The 19,142-nt window shown below is 43.0% G+C and overlaps 1 protein-coding gene across 3 annotated transcripts in view; it reads left to right on the top strand.

Annotated features, from left to right (window-relative positions):
- SEMA5B (semaphorin 5B) overlaps positions 1 to 19,142 on the top strand; it is a 270,385-nt gene that overhangs the window by 244,902 nt on the left and 6,341 nt on the right. For 2 of the 3 annotated variants that reach the window (XM_085066953.1, XM_085066954.1), the window contains exon 23: positions 2,004 to 2,209. In XM_085066953.1, coding sequence (XP_084923079.1) covers positions 2,004 to 2,209 — 206 coding nt within the window. Of the gene's footprint in view, positions 1 to 2,003; positions 2,210 to 18,725; positions 18,796 to 19,142 lie in introns of all 3 variants that reach the window. The other variant, XM_085066955.1, reaches the window with a different exon arrangement.

Genomic DNA, 19,142 nt, shown 5'->3' with positions numbered 1-19,142 from the left:
TCATTTGAAAAATCAGATGGGTGTTTCAAAGGTGAGAGTGAAATATAAGAGAGCTTTATGTAGTGACTTGGAAATGTGGCAGTGAAATGAAACATTCACTGCAATATAAGCAAAGCTGGGCAGGAGCAGAATGTGGCAGCATGTCATGTGGCTTTACTGAACACAGTTGCATTTTCTGTGTTTTAGGTCTCGTGAGTGATGTAAAGCAGGCAGAAATTTTTAGAAAGGAAATGTATTTTTGAAAAAGTCTTGAGACATTTAGTAGGAAATTATAATATTTCTGCTGGGGTTTTTTGGTCCATCATACAAAACACAATAGAAAATGGTAATCTTGCAATGGAATTTTATAGTATGATTTGAAAAATAAATGTAGCTCACCAGTCTAATAAATTCTGTATGTTCCTTATTGTAATTATGATTGAAGTGCATTACTTTGCTGTAGAACTCTATTGGTTTTGTTCTTTTTAAACTCAGGGGGATATTTTTTAACTAAAGATTAGGTGAGAGCCATTGACTAATGGACAGAATCTGCTATTTGAAAATCATATCACTTAAAATGTAAGATGGCACCAAAAAACTGCACACCGTGATCAGACTAAGAATGAGCCTCATTTAAAGCCACTCTCTGAGTAGTCCCATTTCTCTGCACACAGTCAAGTCAACACAGCGGTCTGTCCAAATGAATTGGCTTTTTAAGTATTACGGGAAATTTACCACTGCAGTCGCCACTGAGACGATGTGACTGACCCCTGGGATAGCTGCCCTGGGGCCAGCAGTCAGGGGGTCCCCTGGGCACTAGGGCCTCTGTCATTCCTGTTTGAAGGATGACAGAGCAAAGGCAGAGGAAAGGCAGAAGCATTTGGAGTCAAATAGCTGATTCTTTTCTGTATAGTCCCCCCTGCACGTAGCAAAATACAACAGGGTCATAAAGTTTTGCCATCCCAGATTGCCTCTGCTTGCTTTGATAACTTGGTGGCTCTAAAGGTCACTGCTGGTTCTGTTGTCAGTGGAGATCTGTTGGTGGTGGGTTTTACTGTGGGGTGTGAGACTCAGTGAGGTGAGGGAGGAATGAGGAGTGCTGTTGGACTCTGTCCTTCCCCCACCAGTCAGAGCTGTGAGTTAGGTACTTCCTACTGTGTGGGATGCCTGGCTACAGCCCCTTCCAGAGGTCAGTATGCCTTGAAGGGTGCTGTTGCAATCCCACGTGGACAGATCTCTGCAGGAGCCTTTTACAGTCCAAGAGATCTCTGTTTGAAGTGTTTGCACTGTAGCTACCCTGCCAGCACCTGCCTGCAACTGGTTTTCTATCTCTGCAATTTGTGGAGAAAGCCAACAAAGAAGTGTTTTTCAAGCAGTGCCATCCTTTCCTTTCTCCACCTTACCTTTCCCATTGTTCAGAGGATCCCTATTTCACTGCTAGCAGTATAAATGCACCTCAGAGGTAGTGCAGGCACAGCCAAGGCAATGCCACCCCATGAATAAGCAAGAATGCTGAGCACACTTGGATTACAAGGGGGAGGAATGTGTATCTCCCCCACCCCACACACAGTCCCATAGGCATTTTGGGCAGCTGACAAAAAGGGCTGTCCCCTCCCTTCCTTCCCCTTCAGAGAAACACTGAGCATTTTTATCCCCTTATTTCCATGACACGCACATGCTTTGGAATCCATTAATGTGCATTGTTTGTATGGCTCATTTCTTTAGCTGTCAGCTTAACATAATGTTTAGTTTCAATATCAATAGAGGGGAGAGAGGAGAGACAGGGAGGGAGCTTTGAGAAAACAATGCATGAACCTGTTAAACTGCACAAGGCAGAGCTGCAGTGGGGAGACCGATTTGAAGGGAGATTATGTCAGTTTATGTTAGAACGTAAGACTCTGGCTTCAACAGCTTATTAATGTTGATCCCGAGATGTCACTGCTCTGAGTTGCACCTGTGGTCTTATCGGGGGAGGGAAAAGGGCTGTTCTTTAAAAATAGCATCTCTTGTCATTTCCCTTGCAGGTTTTAGTCTCATCCATCTGATTGCCACTGGGGTCTCCTGTTTCTTCGGCTCCAGCCTCTTAACATTTGTGATTTACGTGTACTGCCAGCGCTGCCAGAGGCAGTCCCAGGAGTCCACTGTTATCCACCCAACCACTCCCAACCATCTCCATTACAAGGGCAACACAACCCCCAAGAATGAGAAGTACACCCCTATGGAGTTCAAGGTAGGGTACTTGAGGAGAAATACCACAAACAGCTTGAAACTGCCTAAATAAATTCTGTATTCATGTCATGGTTGGAACTGGGTAGGTCTGTGTTTCTGTGCCCAGCTGATGGCATTATGCATGGGGTTGAAAGGGCATTTAGCTGTGCTGTCACAAAGGGGTTAAAAAGCCTCATTACTGCAGTGGGATTTTGTTCTGTTTCACAGTCCTGATGAATGCCAGTCTGGCAAGTACATACCAAGATACTCCAGCCCATTCTGACTATTGAATTTATACAAATTGTCCTCTAAAAAATCAGTAAGAGCTCAGTTCAGTGCATTGTTAGTGCATGGTAAGAGGAAATGGAGGGGAGGAAGAATAAAAATGGAAACTTCATTGCACAAATAGCTGGGAAAATGTGCATTGGTAGGATGAGATTTTGGAAATTCTTTGGTAACTGCCAAATTGGAGTGAATGAAAAAGCAGAGAGGGTTTTGCCCTCTCTATCAGTACTGGACAGAACTTACCCCAGGCTGCCATACAGAATTCAGTGACAGTAGCAAAGTGGGGAGCTGAAGCCTTAGGAGATGAGAGCTGAAGTGGCATGTGCTGTTGGCATGGCGGCTTGCTAAAGTGAGCGCCACCCATTATCTGAGCAGATAGGACCCAGGGTGCTGCAGACAATACCCTGAGACAGCAGCACTTGGTTGTATTTCAGCAGCAGTCTCCTGGTGAAGTGTGGGATGAGAGCAGTGAGCAGTGGGGTGGGTGGAGGGGCTTCACGTCACCACAGGAGGAACAGCCTGCCTAGGGTCACTTGAGCAGTGTGGAGCATTATTTGGGACATGAATACAAGCCAGAAGGAAGCCCTGCAGCTGCTTGTTCCTTCGTACAGCTATGTGCTGTTGACATTTTGATTGTCTGCCTCTGCTGCTCTGGCCCCGCTTCTCACTGAGACCCAACAATAAGATCAGTGGTGGGACTGTTGCCACAGTCTAAACTCCCTGGGTGTTGGGGACTGTTTCTATGTAGGAACTGCATAATGCTGGGCACACGGTGACTCCTGGATACATGGCTATGATTTGGAGTGTGAATGAACATCAGAAATAAGAGCTTGCATCAAATAATTTGAGAAGGGTCAGTGTTGTTTTGCTGTTTTAAAGGAAAGCAGTTTGAGCTGGAAAATAACTGACCAGTATGGCAATAGGAATGTGGTGAATTCCTTGTTGGGCATTGCAGCCTCTCAGAGGATCCTGCTGCCTATAAATGCAGTCTCAAAAACATATTTGCTAGCAAGCATAAGGCTACAGTTGCACACAGTTTAATAAGAGTCCAGCCTCATAATGCAAGTCAGCATAGATTTGTGGAAAGTAAATCATGTCAAGCAAATTGGATTCCTTTTTTAAATTAAATAAATATTGATCTAGATAGGAGGAAAGCAGCAGACATATTGGGATTTTCAGAGACTTTTAACAAAGTTTCACGGGATGTATTACTCTACACACTCTGCATATACAGGTTCAGTAATACATTATTAAGCCAGGTAAAGAACAGGGACTTGATCCTGGAAGCATCAAACTATGAGAGTAATCCTTTCAGTTATGGGAGTTGCAGTGGCAAAGTCAATAGAAGAATCAGATTAGAAAGGCTTGCAGGAATAAAGAAATGAGCAAGAGTATTCCCTTGTTTCTTGTATAGCAAACAATGAAGAGAAGAGACAAATTTATTTTTGTGGCCAAAAGCAGGTAGTTAGAGGGTTGGATTTGTGTTAACATTTGCTTCATGATTTATACTGTGCTGTCGTGTGTTATCAGATGATGCTAAAATAGGCAGAATGGTTAAAATTTAGACGGATGAGGTTGTTCACAGAACGATCTTGATCAATTGGGTAAATGGGTTATGAAATGCACTATGTCTATGTCAAGTGGTGCAGTGAAGTAGAAGTAATAACAAAGCTAAGCAAAGTTTAAAATAGCAGCAGATTAGTTAATGTAGTGTCAGGAGGGAGTTGACCTCTTTGATAGATCCATCTCTGAATACTTGATCTAGTGTATAGTAACAGTGAGCAGCTGTTAGAGTCTTCTTTTGAGGGACATAAAGAGCTTAGGCATTAGATCAAGTTTTGAAAAGTCTGGTTTATTTAAAGGAAGGCATTAGCTAACTGAGGCTGTATGACTTACGTTGTGGGGAGAAGGGACTTGGACACAAGGAGAGATAGACCAGATGGGGCTTATTTATAGAATGTTAGGAAGTGAAAGAGTTCAAGTGCATAAATCTGCAGTCATTGGACAGACCAAAGCTAAATGTTTAGGAGCAAGGGGCTACTTGCTGAGAAGAACTCAAAGTCATACACTTCAGAGTGGTGAATGAGGCAAAGAGATTTACAAAAAGGATAAAATCTATTTATCAATTGAAGCCTCCTTTTCACCATTACTGTTGAGTATTTCCTTCTGCTCACCTTCTCTATTGCCTCTTCTTTCCTAAACTCTTGGCTGAAAATTTCTCATTTCATACTACAAATTTGCCACTCCTCAGTGTTCCCTTGAAGTATATATAGCATTAGTGAAGTAAGAGGAAAGACTCTGTGTGTTCTGCACTGTGCAAATACTTATGCAACTTGTTATTAGCCAGGTTTATATTTAGGAATAACTGACAGATTTTTCTAAGGGTCAGGAGGGAGTTTTTCATGCCTTCAAGGAGTATGCGTGGTTTTATTGTGATGTGGCAAAATTAACGTTCAAATGATGGAGTAGCTAAAATTAACCCTCCTGAAAAGGAGAGTTGGACTGAGCTTGGATATGGGCCTATCTGAATTTAAAATGTGTATATGTGAAAGAAAGTGAAAACACCTGAAATTCTAGATTCTAAACCCAAATAAGTTTCTATTCAGCAGAAATAGAAATACCAAGAAAACCACCCTCAACATTTTTAAGTAATGAAACCAAAAGAACACTTGTAGGGTTGTGTGTGTGTGTCTGTGTGAAAGAGTTAGTAAGTCCACAATTAAGGAAATAGAGGATGTGTAGGCTACTTTTCAATAACAGAAAATGACAATAGACAGTGACATGATGGTAGCAGAAGGCTGGCCATATGCACAAGTTTATTATTTTCCATTCTTTGAAAATAATAAGCCTTCTGTAACCATCTTTAGTTTGTTTTCATCTTGAAATATCTCTGCTCTACAACCAGCAGGTGAACACTGTAGAAAATTTGGCAGTGTTACATTCAAATGTACAGCACTGAATGCAAACTCATAAATCAAGGTAAATTTTATATGAAGGCAGATTTTAATGAAGGAAGTGCTAGCTGATATGAGCCTTGTTGGCCATTTCAGCCCAGCAGTGCAGTAATGCAGATCAGATGTAAATACCATACATAATGATGACCTATTGATCATGTAGCTGATGCTAACTTGCATAGGCAGTGTTTTGCAGAAGCATGTTTTATTTTTGTTGGCTTCTTTTCCCTTCCTGTTCTGCTTTCTCAAGTATGATGTGAGGTTTATTATTAGCTATTTTAGCCATGATGTCTTGAAAGATTTCATGCATATGCATTTACCAGCAACACGTTGACTTTGATTTGGTATTCATAGATCGTAGGGGAGAGACCTTTTGGGTCACCTAATAAGCAGTTCATGTTTCATTAATTGGTTGAAGTTCAAACAACACTCTGACAATATTGAAGACTGTGCAGAACAAAAGCATAATGAAATAAAAATTATCTGCTCTTCACATTTTGGCATGACGGGTTACAGAACCACCTACAACCTTCCCAGCGCTGCCACGCCGATTAGATAATAACTGACTATCAAAGCAGCGAGGAGATCCTCTTTTTTAACATCTTGCTTCAGCTGCTCCATGCATTGTGTGAGTTACTTAACAGAGCTGTGCTGATGGAAAGCCAGATGATCCTGCAGTAGAAGCAGGAGGATGCAGGGTCAAGATTGAGCCCTTGTGAATTAGGAACACTTGGAACAGCCACACATGGAGAAGGGGTTTGGACTGAACTTCTTCCTATTGCTAAAGCCTCTGCCAATAAACAGAGCCAACATTTTATTCTACGTGGGATTCGGACAAAGGCGTCTGCATTTTGGTCCAGATCCAAAATCCAATGGCCTTTGGATCAGGCCAGATGGGATCAGTGAGAAATGTAAGTTTGCAGGATGGTTTTGATGATGATTCTGCAGATTTTCTTTGTGATTGTGGTGGACAGACCTCCCTCTGTCCTTCCTTCCTTCAACACAGCTTTAGTCATGAGTCACACAGTAAAACTCTCTGTACTGATGCCTCAAATAAGCTAAGGAAGCACCTGAGCATTGCATCTTCTCTGGCATCAGCACTGCTGTGTAGGAACTAAGGGCCAAACACTGAAGCAAAACAGTAATTTGTGTCAAGGATTGAATTTATTGCGGGAAAAGATGAGGTGAGAACTGAGTGAGATTGCAGGATATGGCAATGAAAGAGGGAAACTAAGTGTTTGATGTATCGCTTGATATCTGAATTTTCTAGGACGTTGGAACAATACACATTAACTTCAGTAGAACTGTGAGTTCTGCACTTGCCTAAAATTATACAGCAAATATAGATGCAGTTACCAGAAAATGGGGGGAATATTCAGTAGATCACTTGGACTCTGTATAAATTAGAAGCTGCAATGAATATTTTCTAATAAAGTGAGAACAATGCTGTTGGGAAACAAATGACAGGGTAGAGCAGACACCCCGTGCAAAGGACTCTGGGCCCCATGATCCACACTTCATTACTAATCCCAAATAATTCATGGCAATAAAATACTAACACAGAGAGCTGAGAAACAGAAACTAATTCTGTCTTAGGAAGAAGAATCCTTCTGAATAAAACAGCAAGCTGGGTGTTTGGTGTGGCTTACAACCTTGCAAAAATTAGCAAAAAGACTAGTTCAGTTGGTTCGAGCATGGTGCTAATAATGCCAAGGTTATTCTGTCTGGACCTTTCTCTTGAAAGCTGGACTGCACAATCCTTGTGAGTCCCTTCCAATTCAGAATATTCTGTGATTTTATTCTGTGAAAAAGAAGTAGAGCTTAGGGTATAGGAAAGTGAATCTCTGTATAGATTTTAAATGTCTCTCTCCTGGTAATGGTCATTTTCACTGCTGCTGAAAATCACACCTTCTTTTATAGAGAGGAGGCAGCCAGTGGTGTAAGTTAAAACTATTTAAACTGCTGTCAAGTGCCCTGGAGGAATGTTTGTCAAAGTCAGCCTTGGTCTCTGAGGATGTTTGCTTCTCCATGGAAAACTTTGTGTTTCAGTGTCCTGCCACTTAACTTGATGTGTTGCTACTTCAACTAAAATTGGCTAACCCGTTTATTTTCAGTGAACACAGCACATACACTGATAGCACTGTGATATAAGTTTTTTTCTTCTCCCATTGACCCTTTCACTGTGCATCATTCAAGCCCCAGGAAGTGGCTGTAAAGTTCACATATAAGGCAGTAGTTGATAATACCCAACATTATCAAGAAGTTATCAACAGTCTCCCTGAAGTATTTGCTTTAGCTGCATGGTGTTAGCTGATGTAATCACCTGGAGAAAAAAACCCATACACATACATATATATAAATCAGATTGAAATATAAATCCTGTTCCCAGTGAATTTCATGTTTAACAAAGGCTATTTCCCTTGAACAAAGTGGCATTTAAGAACATTAAGTGCTTGAATGGTAGAGTACGTATTTTTAGTACTTACCATGAGTATAGTATTATTTGAAATAGAATAGTAGGGGCAGGGGGTTGAATTGGCAAAGAAGCATTGTGCCCTTTCTTGTATGATCCTGCAGTTGCAAATATCACTTCAGGGGACTCTTGATTTGCATAATGCCTACTATGAAGGGAAAGCAAGAGAGCTTACTGATGGGGAAAAAAGGATTAAGTGGTGCGTCTCAGTCAAAATCTATTAGTGTCTTTTCTCCCTTTATATCATTGGCTCGAGTCAAATTGAGCAGTCAAGCATGCCTGGAGGTGTGGCTGTCCTGGGATGATTGTGCCCAGAGAGGGATGTGCCTCTCCTGGCGCTGTCCCCACCCCATGGCGGCAGGGGCTCAGCGGGTTGCTGTGTGTGAGTCACAGATACCGCACTCGCATAGATAAAGTATTTAAGAGTAGGGAGACTGCCAATTCAGATCTGAGTGTTACCTTGCTCCTGCTCCCTCTGGGATACTAAGCAGCTGCTCACAGCAGTCCCCCGATGGGAATTGAGTCCCCGCTCCATCTGCTTTTCATGCAAGCCCTTGCTGCTTCACAGGGCTGTTGCTGCTCCCTGTAGGGTGGGAATCCTCACTGTTCCCTTTTCCCCACCATTTTTTAAGAGAGCCTGGCTTTTGGGATGACTTTTTGGTTTTAAGTCACATTAAGAAGTTTTGACACTGTGGGCAGATGCTTCATATTAATCCTGTCATGTTTTTCTTTATTGATGCATCCTTCTCTGCTCCTCCTTTAAAACCAGGCATATCACCTCTGCAGCCAGGTTAGGGATAGAGTCCATGCTCTGCCTTCTCACAGGCTAGGCTAGTCATCATACATGCCCACATGAGCCTTTCTTCAGAGTTGTATTACTGCAGCTGTGATAATCTGTTTGTAGGCAGACAAGTTTTGGGTTGTTTTTAATTAGATCAATGTGTGTAGCTGGAAAATCTGGAAGGTTTTTTAACATGTGAGCTGCTGTTTCAGAACTGAAGACAGACAGATGTGTTCTAAAGCTTATCTGATTTTTCCAGCTACACTAATTGATCTAATGACTGATATTACCTTTTTCTTGCAATTTTCCCCTTTCTTAATTTCTCTGAGGCTGACATGTACATTCCTGCACCCACCCAACTGTGCTGGAAGAACAATTAATTGAAGAACTACAGGAATGGGAATAATAAAATTGCACTGGACTGGCTGCTGCTTACTTACATGACTTCCCTCTGCTGGTCAGCAGAGGAATATTTCAAATATACCCTTGCCTCATTTGCTAGAACGTAATGGTTCTCCCTTGGTCCAGCTGCTTGGGGTTACTCTCCCCATTTTCGTCTCCTTGCAGCTCTGACTAGAAGTGTTATGTGTATTAGCTGAAACAGGAAATTCTCAGTGCCACCAAGATGTGCAGGAGGAATTAGTTAGGTGTTTGCAGAAGACTTTAAAGGGAGCCATGAAAGAGGCAGGGAGCTAAAGGGAGAGGGTAATATTAGACAAACAATAAATACCAGAAAACATAACCTTGGTGCTACACTTGGAGAGGAGCTGCCTTGCTATTCTTCCTGAACAGTTCCACTTGCAAGTAATGGATTCTTAAGTAGAATTATAAAGAAATTGAGCTACATGCACACAAACTAAAGATAGCTGTGTCAGTATTCAGGACTAGAGCTCAGTTTCCAGAGTGTTTGGCAGCTCTGAGTGAGGACAGATGAAATACCTGAGCTTTTTTTTTTCTAAACCATGACCACCCTTTCCTGAAGAGTAATGGAGAGCTCAGGGCTGCTGGGGATGCACTGGCTGCTGTCATGGCATGAGCTGTGCAGACTGGGGCAACACTGCAGCCATGGCCACTTTCCCTGGTGCATCATTTATGTCTGCACAAGAGGTTTGGCATAGGGGAAGCAGGAGTAACTCTGCCTGCACTGCCATACAGCTGGGGGAATCCTCATTAAGTCAGCTCTAATATTGTCCTGAGATTTGGCACAAAGCATGTGAATAAAGGAAAGAACTGAAAATCTGTGGATGAAGGAATCTAGATGGACCGTATCCCAGAGTCTCTGAGAACCAGCTAATGAACAACTCCAATTACCTTTATAAATATCATGGACCTTGGGCAAACCCCCAGTGCCATGAATTGCAAAGGTAATACAAAAGTGTTAGTGAGAAAGGAGGCCAATTTCCGCCCTGCTAATTGAGTCACTGTTAAGCTACACAAGTCCAATGCACCAAAGTCACACAAGTAGCTCCAGTAAGTCTGTGTGGGAAATGTCAGTAGGATTTGGGGATAAGACAAAACATCTGTGAGCATACAGGCCCACAATCACTAGAGAACGCCTGGACCTTCCCCATTCAACCCAGCACATCAATGGGGTGTTAAATCCCACTCTGTCTGTAGAATTTGGCAGTAGGGGCCATTCTAGAGAGTGAAACCAGGAGAAACAAATGGGATTGACTCGACTGTACTTTCAGTTACAGCAATGGAAACTCATTGAAACAAATCTCTGTCGGTATTAATATGCAGGAAGATCTGAATTAATATTTGAGAGGCAACATATCACATACCCTGATGTAATGAAAGGTGGTTCAGCTGAGCTGACAGCTGAGCCAAGACCTAATGCTGAGCAAGGAGAAATCAAACATAATCACTTTTTGCACAGAGTTTGAGCTGCAGATTCTCAGCTGGTTAAAAATGTTGCTTCACTCATCCATACATCTAAAGAAAAGAGGGTGGTATTGGTGTCTTAAATAATCTTGTGATGTGTAAATAGAAATTAGCTTGGACAGGAAGGCTGCTGTAGAGATTGAAACCTGGCTAATGGACTGTGAACATTGGACAATTGTTAATGGGAACAAACAGGGCTATGGGGAGGAGTTGTTTGGGGCACTGCAAGCAGTAATGCAAGGTTTGACTTTATTTAATATCTTCATTAACGAGCTTGGAGAGAGTGCAGTCAGTATGTTAATTAAACGAGCAGAAGATATTAAACTGGAAGGTGTATCAAAAAAACAGCCACTGGTATAGAAATAATGGAAAATGACCTGAGGAGGTTACAAATGTAGAAAAGCAATAACAAGGTGAGATGCAACATGGGGAGAAAACAAAGCAATCTTGAGGAAAATAATAAAAAAGCAGCTATTTAGAGGTTGGGAGAATTTGGAAAGCAGTAAGACTATAAGAGACTGAATGGAGTTAGCAGATGGCAAATTCGGCCCAGTTTTTACTTTTATTTTTATTTTTACTACTTCTTTTTTCACCACTGCAGTTACACCTTTGCAATTCTCAGTCTAAATGTAGCACTGTGGGCTTGGCACGAGGCTGCATGACTTGTGTTGGTAATTCACCAGAACAAGCAGCTCTGAGGCCATCCAAAACCTCAGTGCTGCTGGTTCCAGTCTGACTGCAGCAAGGCGGTGGGAGCTGCCTCCCCCAGACAGCCCCAGACTAGTTAGCATCAGCTGAAGCCCAGTAGAGCCCAGTACTCCAAACCATCAGTGTGACTCTTAGTGTCATTTTTCAAGGGCCATGGTTATGTCTCTGGTGAGTTTGTCTGAGTAGGGGAGCATGTGCATGGCCATGTGCTGCAGCTGAGCTGCTGAGCATCTCTAGTAACACTGTGTGTATGTGGGGCACCCAGGAAGGGCATTCACCAAGGTACAGGAGTGCAGCAAGGAGACAGTTTACACCTTCCCACACAGCTGAGATCATGTCTGCTGTATCCTGTGCACCAGCTATATTGGGAAGCAGTTAGGGCAGCCCTGAATTCCTCTTTTGTGTCTGGACACCACGTCATGGGTGTTGCCACCACCAAGTCATAGGCAAGCCAGGACTAAATAGCAAGCTTCAGGCTAGACACCTGCACTTGCCAGTGGGAAGATTTCCATGACCTCCACAGACTTCAGTTTCCAGTTCAGAAAAATACTTCAGTTTGCCTTACTATTAGATGCAGTTTGTTTTGCCTTCTTACTCATGTGCTTTAAGTCAGAGATGTGCCAAACATCCTTCTGACAATGGTCCTTTATGTTGCCAGCTCTGAGGGGTTTTATAAGTTTAAAATGGCAGTAATATAACTTCACTCCCTCCTAAGTGCAAGGATAAAATAGCAATTTTCAAACAGCTATAGATAGCTTTAGCTATTCATTTTCTTATAATTGAATGTTAGCTCTATTGTGAACCTGAGCACATCTACAGATGCTGCCGTCATTTGGGGGTTGTTTAATTTATTTACCAATAACAGTGAACAAAGAATCTCCAGTCTAAAAATATGGTAAGCTTCCATCCAAAAAGAACATGCAATCATAAGTTTAGTGTCCCAGTGGGATTTTTTTGTATCTGTTTTTGAGATGAATAACCTTCTTATATAGCAAATAGGTTCCTCATCTGTACATCTACACTTCACTGTAAATCCTGCAAACAGCCTTATTGAATTCATCAGGAAAAAACTCAATACATAAACCCTGGCCACTGCTACCTTTGACTTCATGTAGGCAGAGCTTAAGAGGTTTTATAAAAGCATCAGGTGAGATAGTTTGCTTGGCATAAGACACTAAGCAAATTTTAAAGAAAAATCAAAAAGAGAAATCATTCAAGACTTAAAAATCACTCCTAGCTTGGAGTAAATACATGGGTCTCATAAGGTCTTTCTGGCAACTTTCCATCTTTCCAGGGTTATTTGTAATGCTTAGCTCAAGAGGCACAGCAGTGTTGTGGCATCCAGTTGATCAGAAGAAAGGGAGCATGTGGGTGGGCCAGACGTCATGTATTTTCTTGATGTCAGTTATTGCCAAAAGAGGTTATTTTAGTTGTATGGTTTACTTTGTTGAAATGTAATTATTATGCTAATTATTCCCAAATTTACTGGTTAATTATAACTCTGAGATCTCTGCCCTGGTGATTCCAGAGATGTACAAGCTGTGGGAAATGTTTAATAATATTAATATATTTCCACAACCCTGAGTCATTTGGCTAATGTTCCTACAATGCAAAAAGTAACATCCTTTAACAAGAAGGCATGGCTAGCTCCATGAAACAGCTGATCTGCATCAAAAAGGCATTTTGCTCAATCTGATTTCACTGCAAGAAGGAAATGGCTTAAAAGGAGCACTAAAGAACCTAAATGTTGGATCTTGGTTTCATTACATCATTGCACAATTCCCTTATCCCTCCGTTTTCCTGGGGAATGAGGGGGTGTAATGGCCATCCCACTGTTGCTACAGGAGGTCTGTTGGATGCTGTTACAAAGGAAGTTGGAAAGGCTGCCTCAATTCTTTTAGGGATAATTGTGAGACTGAGTTCAGCGGGAGTGTTGTCCTTGATTTCTGCAGCGGAAGGATGAGGGATGCACATGGGCTACGTTTGGATTTTTAAAGAGGAATAGGCTGGCTACAAAGTTACTGTCTGCTCCCTGGACCCTGGTTTTAGACCTTCTCCTGTGTCCAGAGAGGATAACCAGGGTTAGCAGTGGTTGGAGTTGTTAACCCTGGTTCCTTCATGCCTGCATTTACCTGGTGGGGAAGGGGAAGTTTTTCTCTGCAGTACAGTGGGATGTTCAACATTACAAACAAACTTTCAAGATGGAAACTTACCCCTGTGCAGCCCTGGCACAGGCAGCACATCTCTGATGAGTCATGGCCATTGGAAAGGTGTCCATTGTGTTGTTCAGCCTCTTCAGAGGTTTTTTCATAAATACTGAAAAAAAGTGGTTTAAAGCTACCCAGGGAAGGTCACCCAACTTTTTTTTTTTTTACTTTTTTTTTTTTTAACCTTTTAAAGGGGAAAATGTAATGGGTAGGAAGTGGAAGAAGTGAAATTATACCTGTTCACAGAGAAATAGTGGAGAAGCTATGAGGCTGGGGGAAATTGTCCTTGCTCACTGACTTCATCGGGACTGTGGTGCTGCATAGCTGGTGAAGATTAACCTACAAAACTCCTGGGAAACTTGCTGACTCTTCCTCCACAACCCCCAAAATAGAAAGGAAGATCTGGAGCTCAGAGAGAATGCTGAGCTCTGAAAAGCTGAGTGCTTCCTACATGAGCAGATTAAGGAAATCTTGCCATCATATGTTACCCTGTAGGAACTACATTATGGCCCTCATTTTGGTATTAGTTGTACGTGTATCAGATGCTTTTATTAGTATCATTTTCACTATAGCTTCTCAAAAACTATATGGAATTCCTTTTAATTGGGATTGGGGAGATGTTCATCAACTTTTTTAAACAAGTTTTGAAATTTTCAGGACTGTATATTGAAAATGAAAACATTTGATCTGTTTATGTGTGTGAGAAATGTTTACACAGCTCATACTTGCAGCTGTAGGATGGGAGCTGGGAGTAGTACTGGAAGTCCCATACTGTTACGTGTAAAGATGTTTTGATACATCTGGGAGAATGTAAGCAAGTAGGTCAGTGGATAATGACTTAATGATTTGCAGCAGAGGCAGAATTTAGGGAAGTAGCAGCAAGGCCTTGCTGGAGAAAAAGGAGCAAACGGAAAATGTGAATGGTGACCTAGGCTAAAAATATCAATGGAGAAAGCTGAACAAAGTTAAATGTATGCATATGGTACAATACAGTCATGTTTAACACAGCCAGGGCTTGGCTGTGACAGGGAGAAGCAGCCTGTGAGTGCATGTCAGTGCTCTGCCTCTGGTGTGAGCATGGCAGCAGAGCCCCACACAGGAGGGGTCTGGAACCCTTCCCCTCAGACTCCTTGAGTTCTAACTGCAAACCCACTGGCATTAGTGGTCAAATTGTTAATATAATTCTATAAATATTGAAATACTTGGGATTCTGTTGTGCTTGGCATGGACAACAAAACTGGACCTCTTGGTTAGTAGACAGATCACATAATGGAGCAAGCTGCTGCTCTTTTACATTCTGTTAAAGCCATAACCATCTTAGTCCATCTGAAAATATCCCTGCTTGACAAAGCAGAGTTCCTAGGTCAGAGATTTTTTTTTATTATTATATTAGTCATATACCAGTGCAGCCTAGTAAAGTGTCATTTAAAGAAAGCAGTTGAAGTTGGGTCTGCTTTTGAGTGATCCACTTGGCTGGGCTAGGGCATGCTGGTGGCTTTCCTGCCACTAACAGGCCCTTGAATTGAGATCAGTGATGAACAGACCAAAAGAAACTAATTATATCAACTGTGCCAGGATGGCATGGTTCATGCTGTAAGGGAGCAAGCAGGTAAAAGAGCTAATTGTTAGTTGAATGGAATACTTTTCCTAAGCACATTCCACAGCTTCATATTAGCTCAGTCTGGCCTCACTTTTTATGGGAAATATTACACTTGCACAAATACCAGAAGCTTCTTTCTTTTCAAAGAAGGATAGGACCAAACTGAGGGTCTGAAATGCATTTTCTTCAGTGTTTGGAATACATTGTGCATATGGCACAGAGATTTTGCAACAAGTCATTTGCAGCAGTAAGCACTGATCGGGCTTTTGGTTCTTTCTGCTTACTGAGCAGCCAGTCCTAAAAAGTTTCAGTTGCTGGCAAAGGGAGTTAGGAGTGTTTGATATGGGAGGGAGCAAACAGCAAGAGGAAGATACAGGTTGAATGTCAGGGAAAGTAGGGTGTGGAGGTGCTCAGATGAGTGACAAGTCTCCCTGGAGGGTGCAGGATAGTGGTGCAGGAGGGCTCAGCTTGCAAAGGCAAGTCTCTTTTCCTTCCCTGAAACCTCTGGTGAGGACAGCCTGAGCTCTAGTGCTGGCTGGGCTGCTTCAGTCACCTTAGGTGCTGCAGCCACTGACAAGTCCCTGCAAAAGCACTGAAGGATTGTCCTTTCTAAGAGGACTTGCTGGGTGCTGTCTTCAGGAAGCACTTCTTGGCCCTGGTAATACTGGGACCTGACTCTGGGGTAGCTGAGGGGAAGAGGCACTGGCAGGAGTTGGGCTGGGAGCCAGGGTCTGGTCTGTGTTGGTTGTATGACAGGCTGTAGTTGCACATTGGTGACAACTCTGACCTTTCCTGTTTCCAGTACTGGGACTGATCAGTATTGGTGGGTGCACCCATGGGTGCAGCAGGCTGCTCCCATCCCACGAGAACTCCAGTGAGTTCAGGCTGTCAGGAGGCTCTGACCTCCGTGGCATAACCCACACAGTGCTGGGGAAATGCCTTCCAAAAGGCCAGTTGTTGGCCATCTCTGCACTGTCACCGTGAAGAGCTGCAGAATAAGAGCAGGGGTTAAAGCTCTGAGTAAAGCAGCACGGGAATCCACCCAGAGAGATTTAACTGCAACCTCTTCTCCTGCAGTGAATGCATGAGTATGTCTGTGTACATCTCTAAATTTCACTGCTGCCTAATTTCCCTTCTACAAAATACCAAACAATTTCTAGTGCCAAGGAAGCTAATCATCTGTTTATTAAAATGAGACAGACAATAAGTTTGTGTGGGGAGATGTTAAGTCAGTGCACATTGATCATGCTGATTTAGGACAGTACTGCCATCGCAGCATTTCCAGAGAGTAATTCTTTGCAGCTAATTGCATTATAAATTCTACTAAACCATTTTCATGAGGTATTTCCCTAAGATATAAGCCCTCCATGAAAAATAAAACCAAAAAGAGCAAATGACCAGTGGTGGGATTTTTCCTAAGTATTATATGAACATAAGAAGAGAGTGAAGGAAAAATGCAAATCATGTTAATTAATTGCTACATCTGTTGTAATGCGTTAAATACTGTGGAACATGTTGAAACTTATACAGATTTTCCATCTGAAAGCCAAAGAAGTTGAGTGCTGAGGTTTTTGTCCTCAGATCAAGATAGTCCTCAGCTATTCCAGGTCAGGATTTTGGTCTCATTTAGTTTCAGAGGTGGTGATTTTGGCATATCATGAATCTTAACTGACCCATGCAAGGCCTGGATGCTGGACCAACTTCAAGAGAGCCTAGAGAAACCAGCAGGGGGACTCAGTCTCTTCCTCCTGCTGTGGTGGACTGTGGACGTGGAATTACGGTGCCTGTAGTAGGTGTCTTGGGCTGGGAACATCCATAGAAACAGCAGCCATCATGTACAGCCAGTGTGAACACCTGTGAGGCTCACCAGAGAGCAGTTCCCCCAAATACTCTCTGGTGGTACTTCGTAAAGTGCTTTTTTACCAGGAATCTCAGATTTTGTTTCTCTCAAGCTGGGCCAGAAGACACGGAAGCACAGAGCAGTTAATTGGATTTCCCAAGAAAGCATAGCAAGCACTGGAGGACTGAGGCTGGTTTCCTTGTTTCCCAGACTCCAGCACAAAGCAGCAGACTGTTGGCCACACTACTGTAATATTTCTTTGGGTGACTGGGAGCAAAGCATGATATTTCCTTTCTTACTTTCATATTGAAGGGCACAAATTATCATTTCTTGGAAGTATTTGTCACTTAGACTATGCCCATACAAATTATGTCCTTGGTTCCTACAGGTGTTGTGCTGTGGGATCATTTTAGAGATTCAAGGTTGGGGGAGATCACAGTCAGACCAGGAAGGGGCTGGGTCTCCTCCAGTTTTCATGGATGAGATGTTTCAGGCAGTGCTCATTTCTGAAAAACCTATTTGGTGGTTCAGCAATCGGAAAATTTCTTTGCCAGGGTAGCTTTGTCACAGGAAAGCTTTTCCTCCTAACATCTTGTATGAAATTGGGAGTTGTAAGCTCCCAGGGTAGCTGTAGCTGTCAGTCTGCTGATTAGAAGAAAGCATTTTCTTTTCTTCCTCCTCCTCTCCCCCTCCCCATGCAGTAAAATGATTTGATTACAAAGAAATAGGGAGATAAATGTACAGCCTGTGGTCTTGTTTTTGATCCCAGGGGTAGCTGATCCTTTCAGTGGTCACAGCTGGGATGTGGATAAACCCTGATTGTGCAATGGGCACATGCACAGGGCGAGACCCTGCTCCCCATGTGCAGGGAACCCACTGCTGTCAGGTCACCCTGCTGCTGCAGGGGCTGGGGGGGACAGGGTCTTCCCTAGAAATTTCCATCTGCATCTGCCCTCAGGGAGAACAGAGACTTCTTCTCACCTTGCTGATGGAGCCACTTTGCCTGAAGTTTAGGTGACTGAAGTTCAGTGGGTCAAGTAAAGCTAAAGGAGCTGGGAGTTCATGGACTTGAGCATTAGTTAATTAGTTCTCATCTTGCCCTGAGCTGGGTCAGGTACGAGGTGTTTGTCTCAAGGGGGTAAAGTGGTTCCCCAGGAGCATCAGATCATGGCAGAACAGCCATTAGGGCCCAGAAAAACCATTAGGGCCCAGAACTAGCTGGCTCATTAGACCTCTCCATCTTTGCTCCTGACAGGAGAAATGCTTATACTCTCTTTAAATGGGCCGTTAATTAAACATTCCCTGAAGGTAAAGATGCTGTAGTAGCATGCCTAGTACTGACTCCCAGATCAAAGAAGTGAGTTCCCTGCACAGCAGCCGTTAAAGCTGGACTTTGGAGTGACACAGACCACAGATAGGCATAAGAAATTTAAGCCAGGGGTTAGTTGAAAAAACTGTTATAAAAGTACCTCAGTCAAATTCACAGAAATCAGATGACTGTGAGGGAGGAGAAAGTTCCATAGAATTATTGCACACACAGGCGCACACAAAATGTGATTTTATCCTTGTACATAGGTAACAGCTGGCATAGCAATGGGCTTTAATCTGGGGAGAGGGGGACATCTGCTTGTTGGTGGGAAGAGGGGAGGGAGAAAAAAAACATTTCTAAATTTTTGTGGTAAAAGGGGCATTTGTTGTTCTCAATTTTTATGTTATTGTTTCCGACAATTGTTACGTGGTTGTTAAATTTTTTTAAGTAATTCTAGATTTTCCAAAAGTGACCATGATTTGTTACTTATACTGTAGCTTACAGAAGTGACACACTTAATATCGGGGGGTCCAAACCTGGATATCTACCAATGGAGATGGAGATCAGGTAAATGCACACCTGCTCTTCCAAGGAGGAAAAGCTGCCGTTTGGCACCTGGTTTGAGAGGGAGCCACAGGCTGTACCATGAGCGTTTTGGACGAGGTTAGAACTGAGCGCTGCCATTAATCACCAACCTTCGTGTAGGCCCAGCATGGCTTTGTGTGACCATGGTGTTCAGACAACTCGCCATCCGCCAGGAGACCCCGTGTCCCTGGAGAAGGCTCTGGGTCCATCCCTAGCAGTAGCTGAGCACAGGTCGGCTGAGGGAGACCCGGCAGGAGCTCTGGTCCCCAAGCCCAGCCCCAGAGCGAGCGCGAGGCGCCGTCTTGCTCTCCCAGCCGGAGGGAAGGTGG

Source organism: Lichenostomus cassidix, chromosome 7 (genome assembly GCF_008360975.1).
Source record: "Lichenostomus cassidix isolate B80296 chromosome 7, HeHo_3.0, whole genome shotgun sequence".
Taxonomy (NCBI): domain Eukaryota; kingdom Metazoa; phylum Chordata; class Aves; order Passeriformes; family Meliphagidae; genus Lichenostomus; species Lichenostomus cassidix.
The sequence above is the reverse complement of the archived record's forward strand: the minus strand, read 5'-3'. Positions and strand labels throughout refer to the sequence as shown.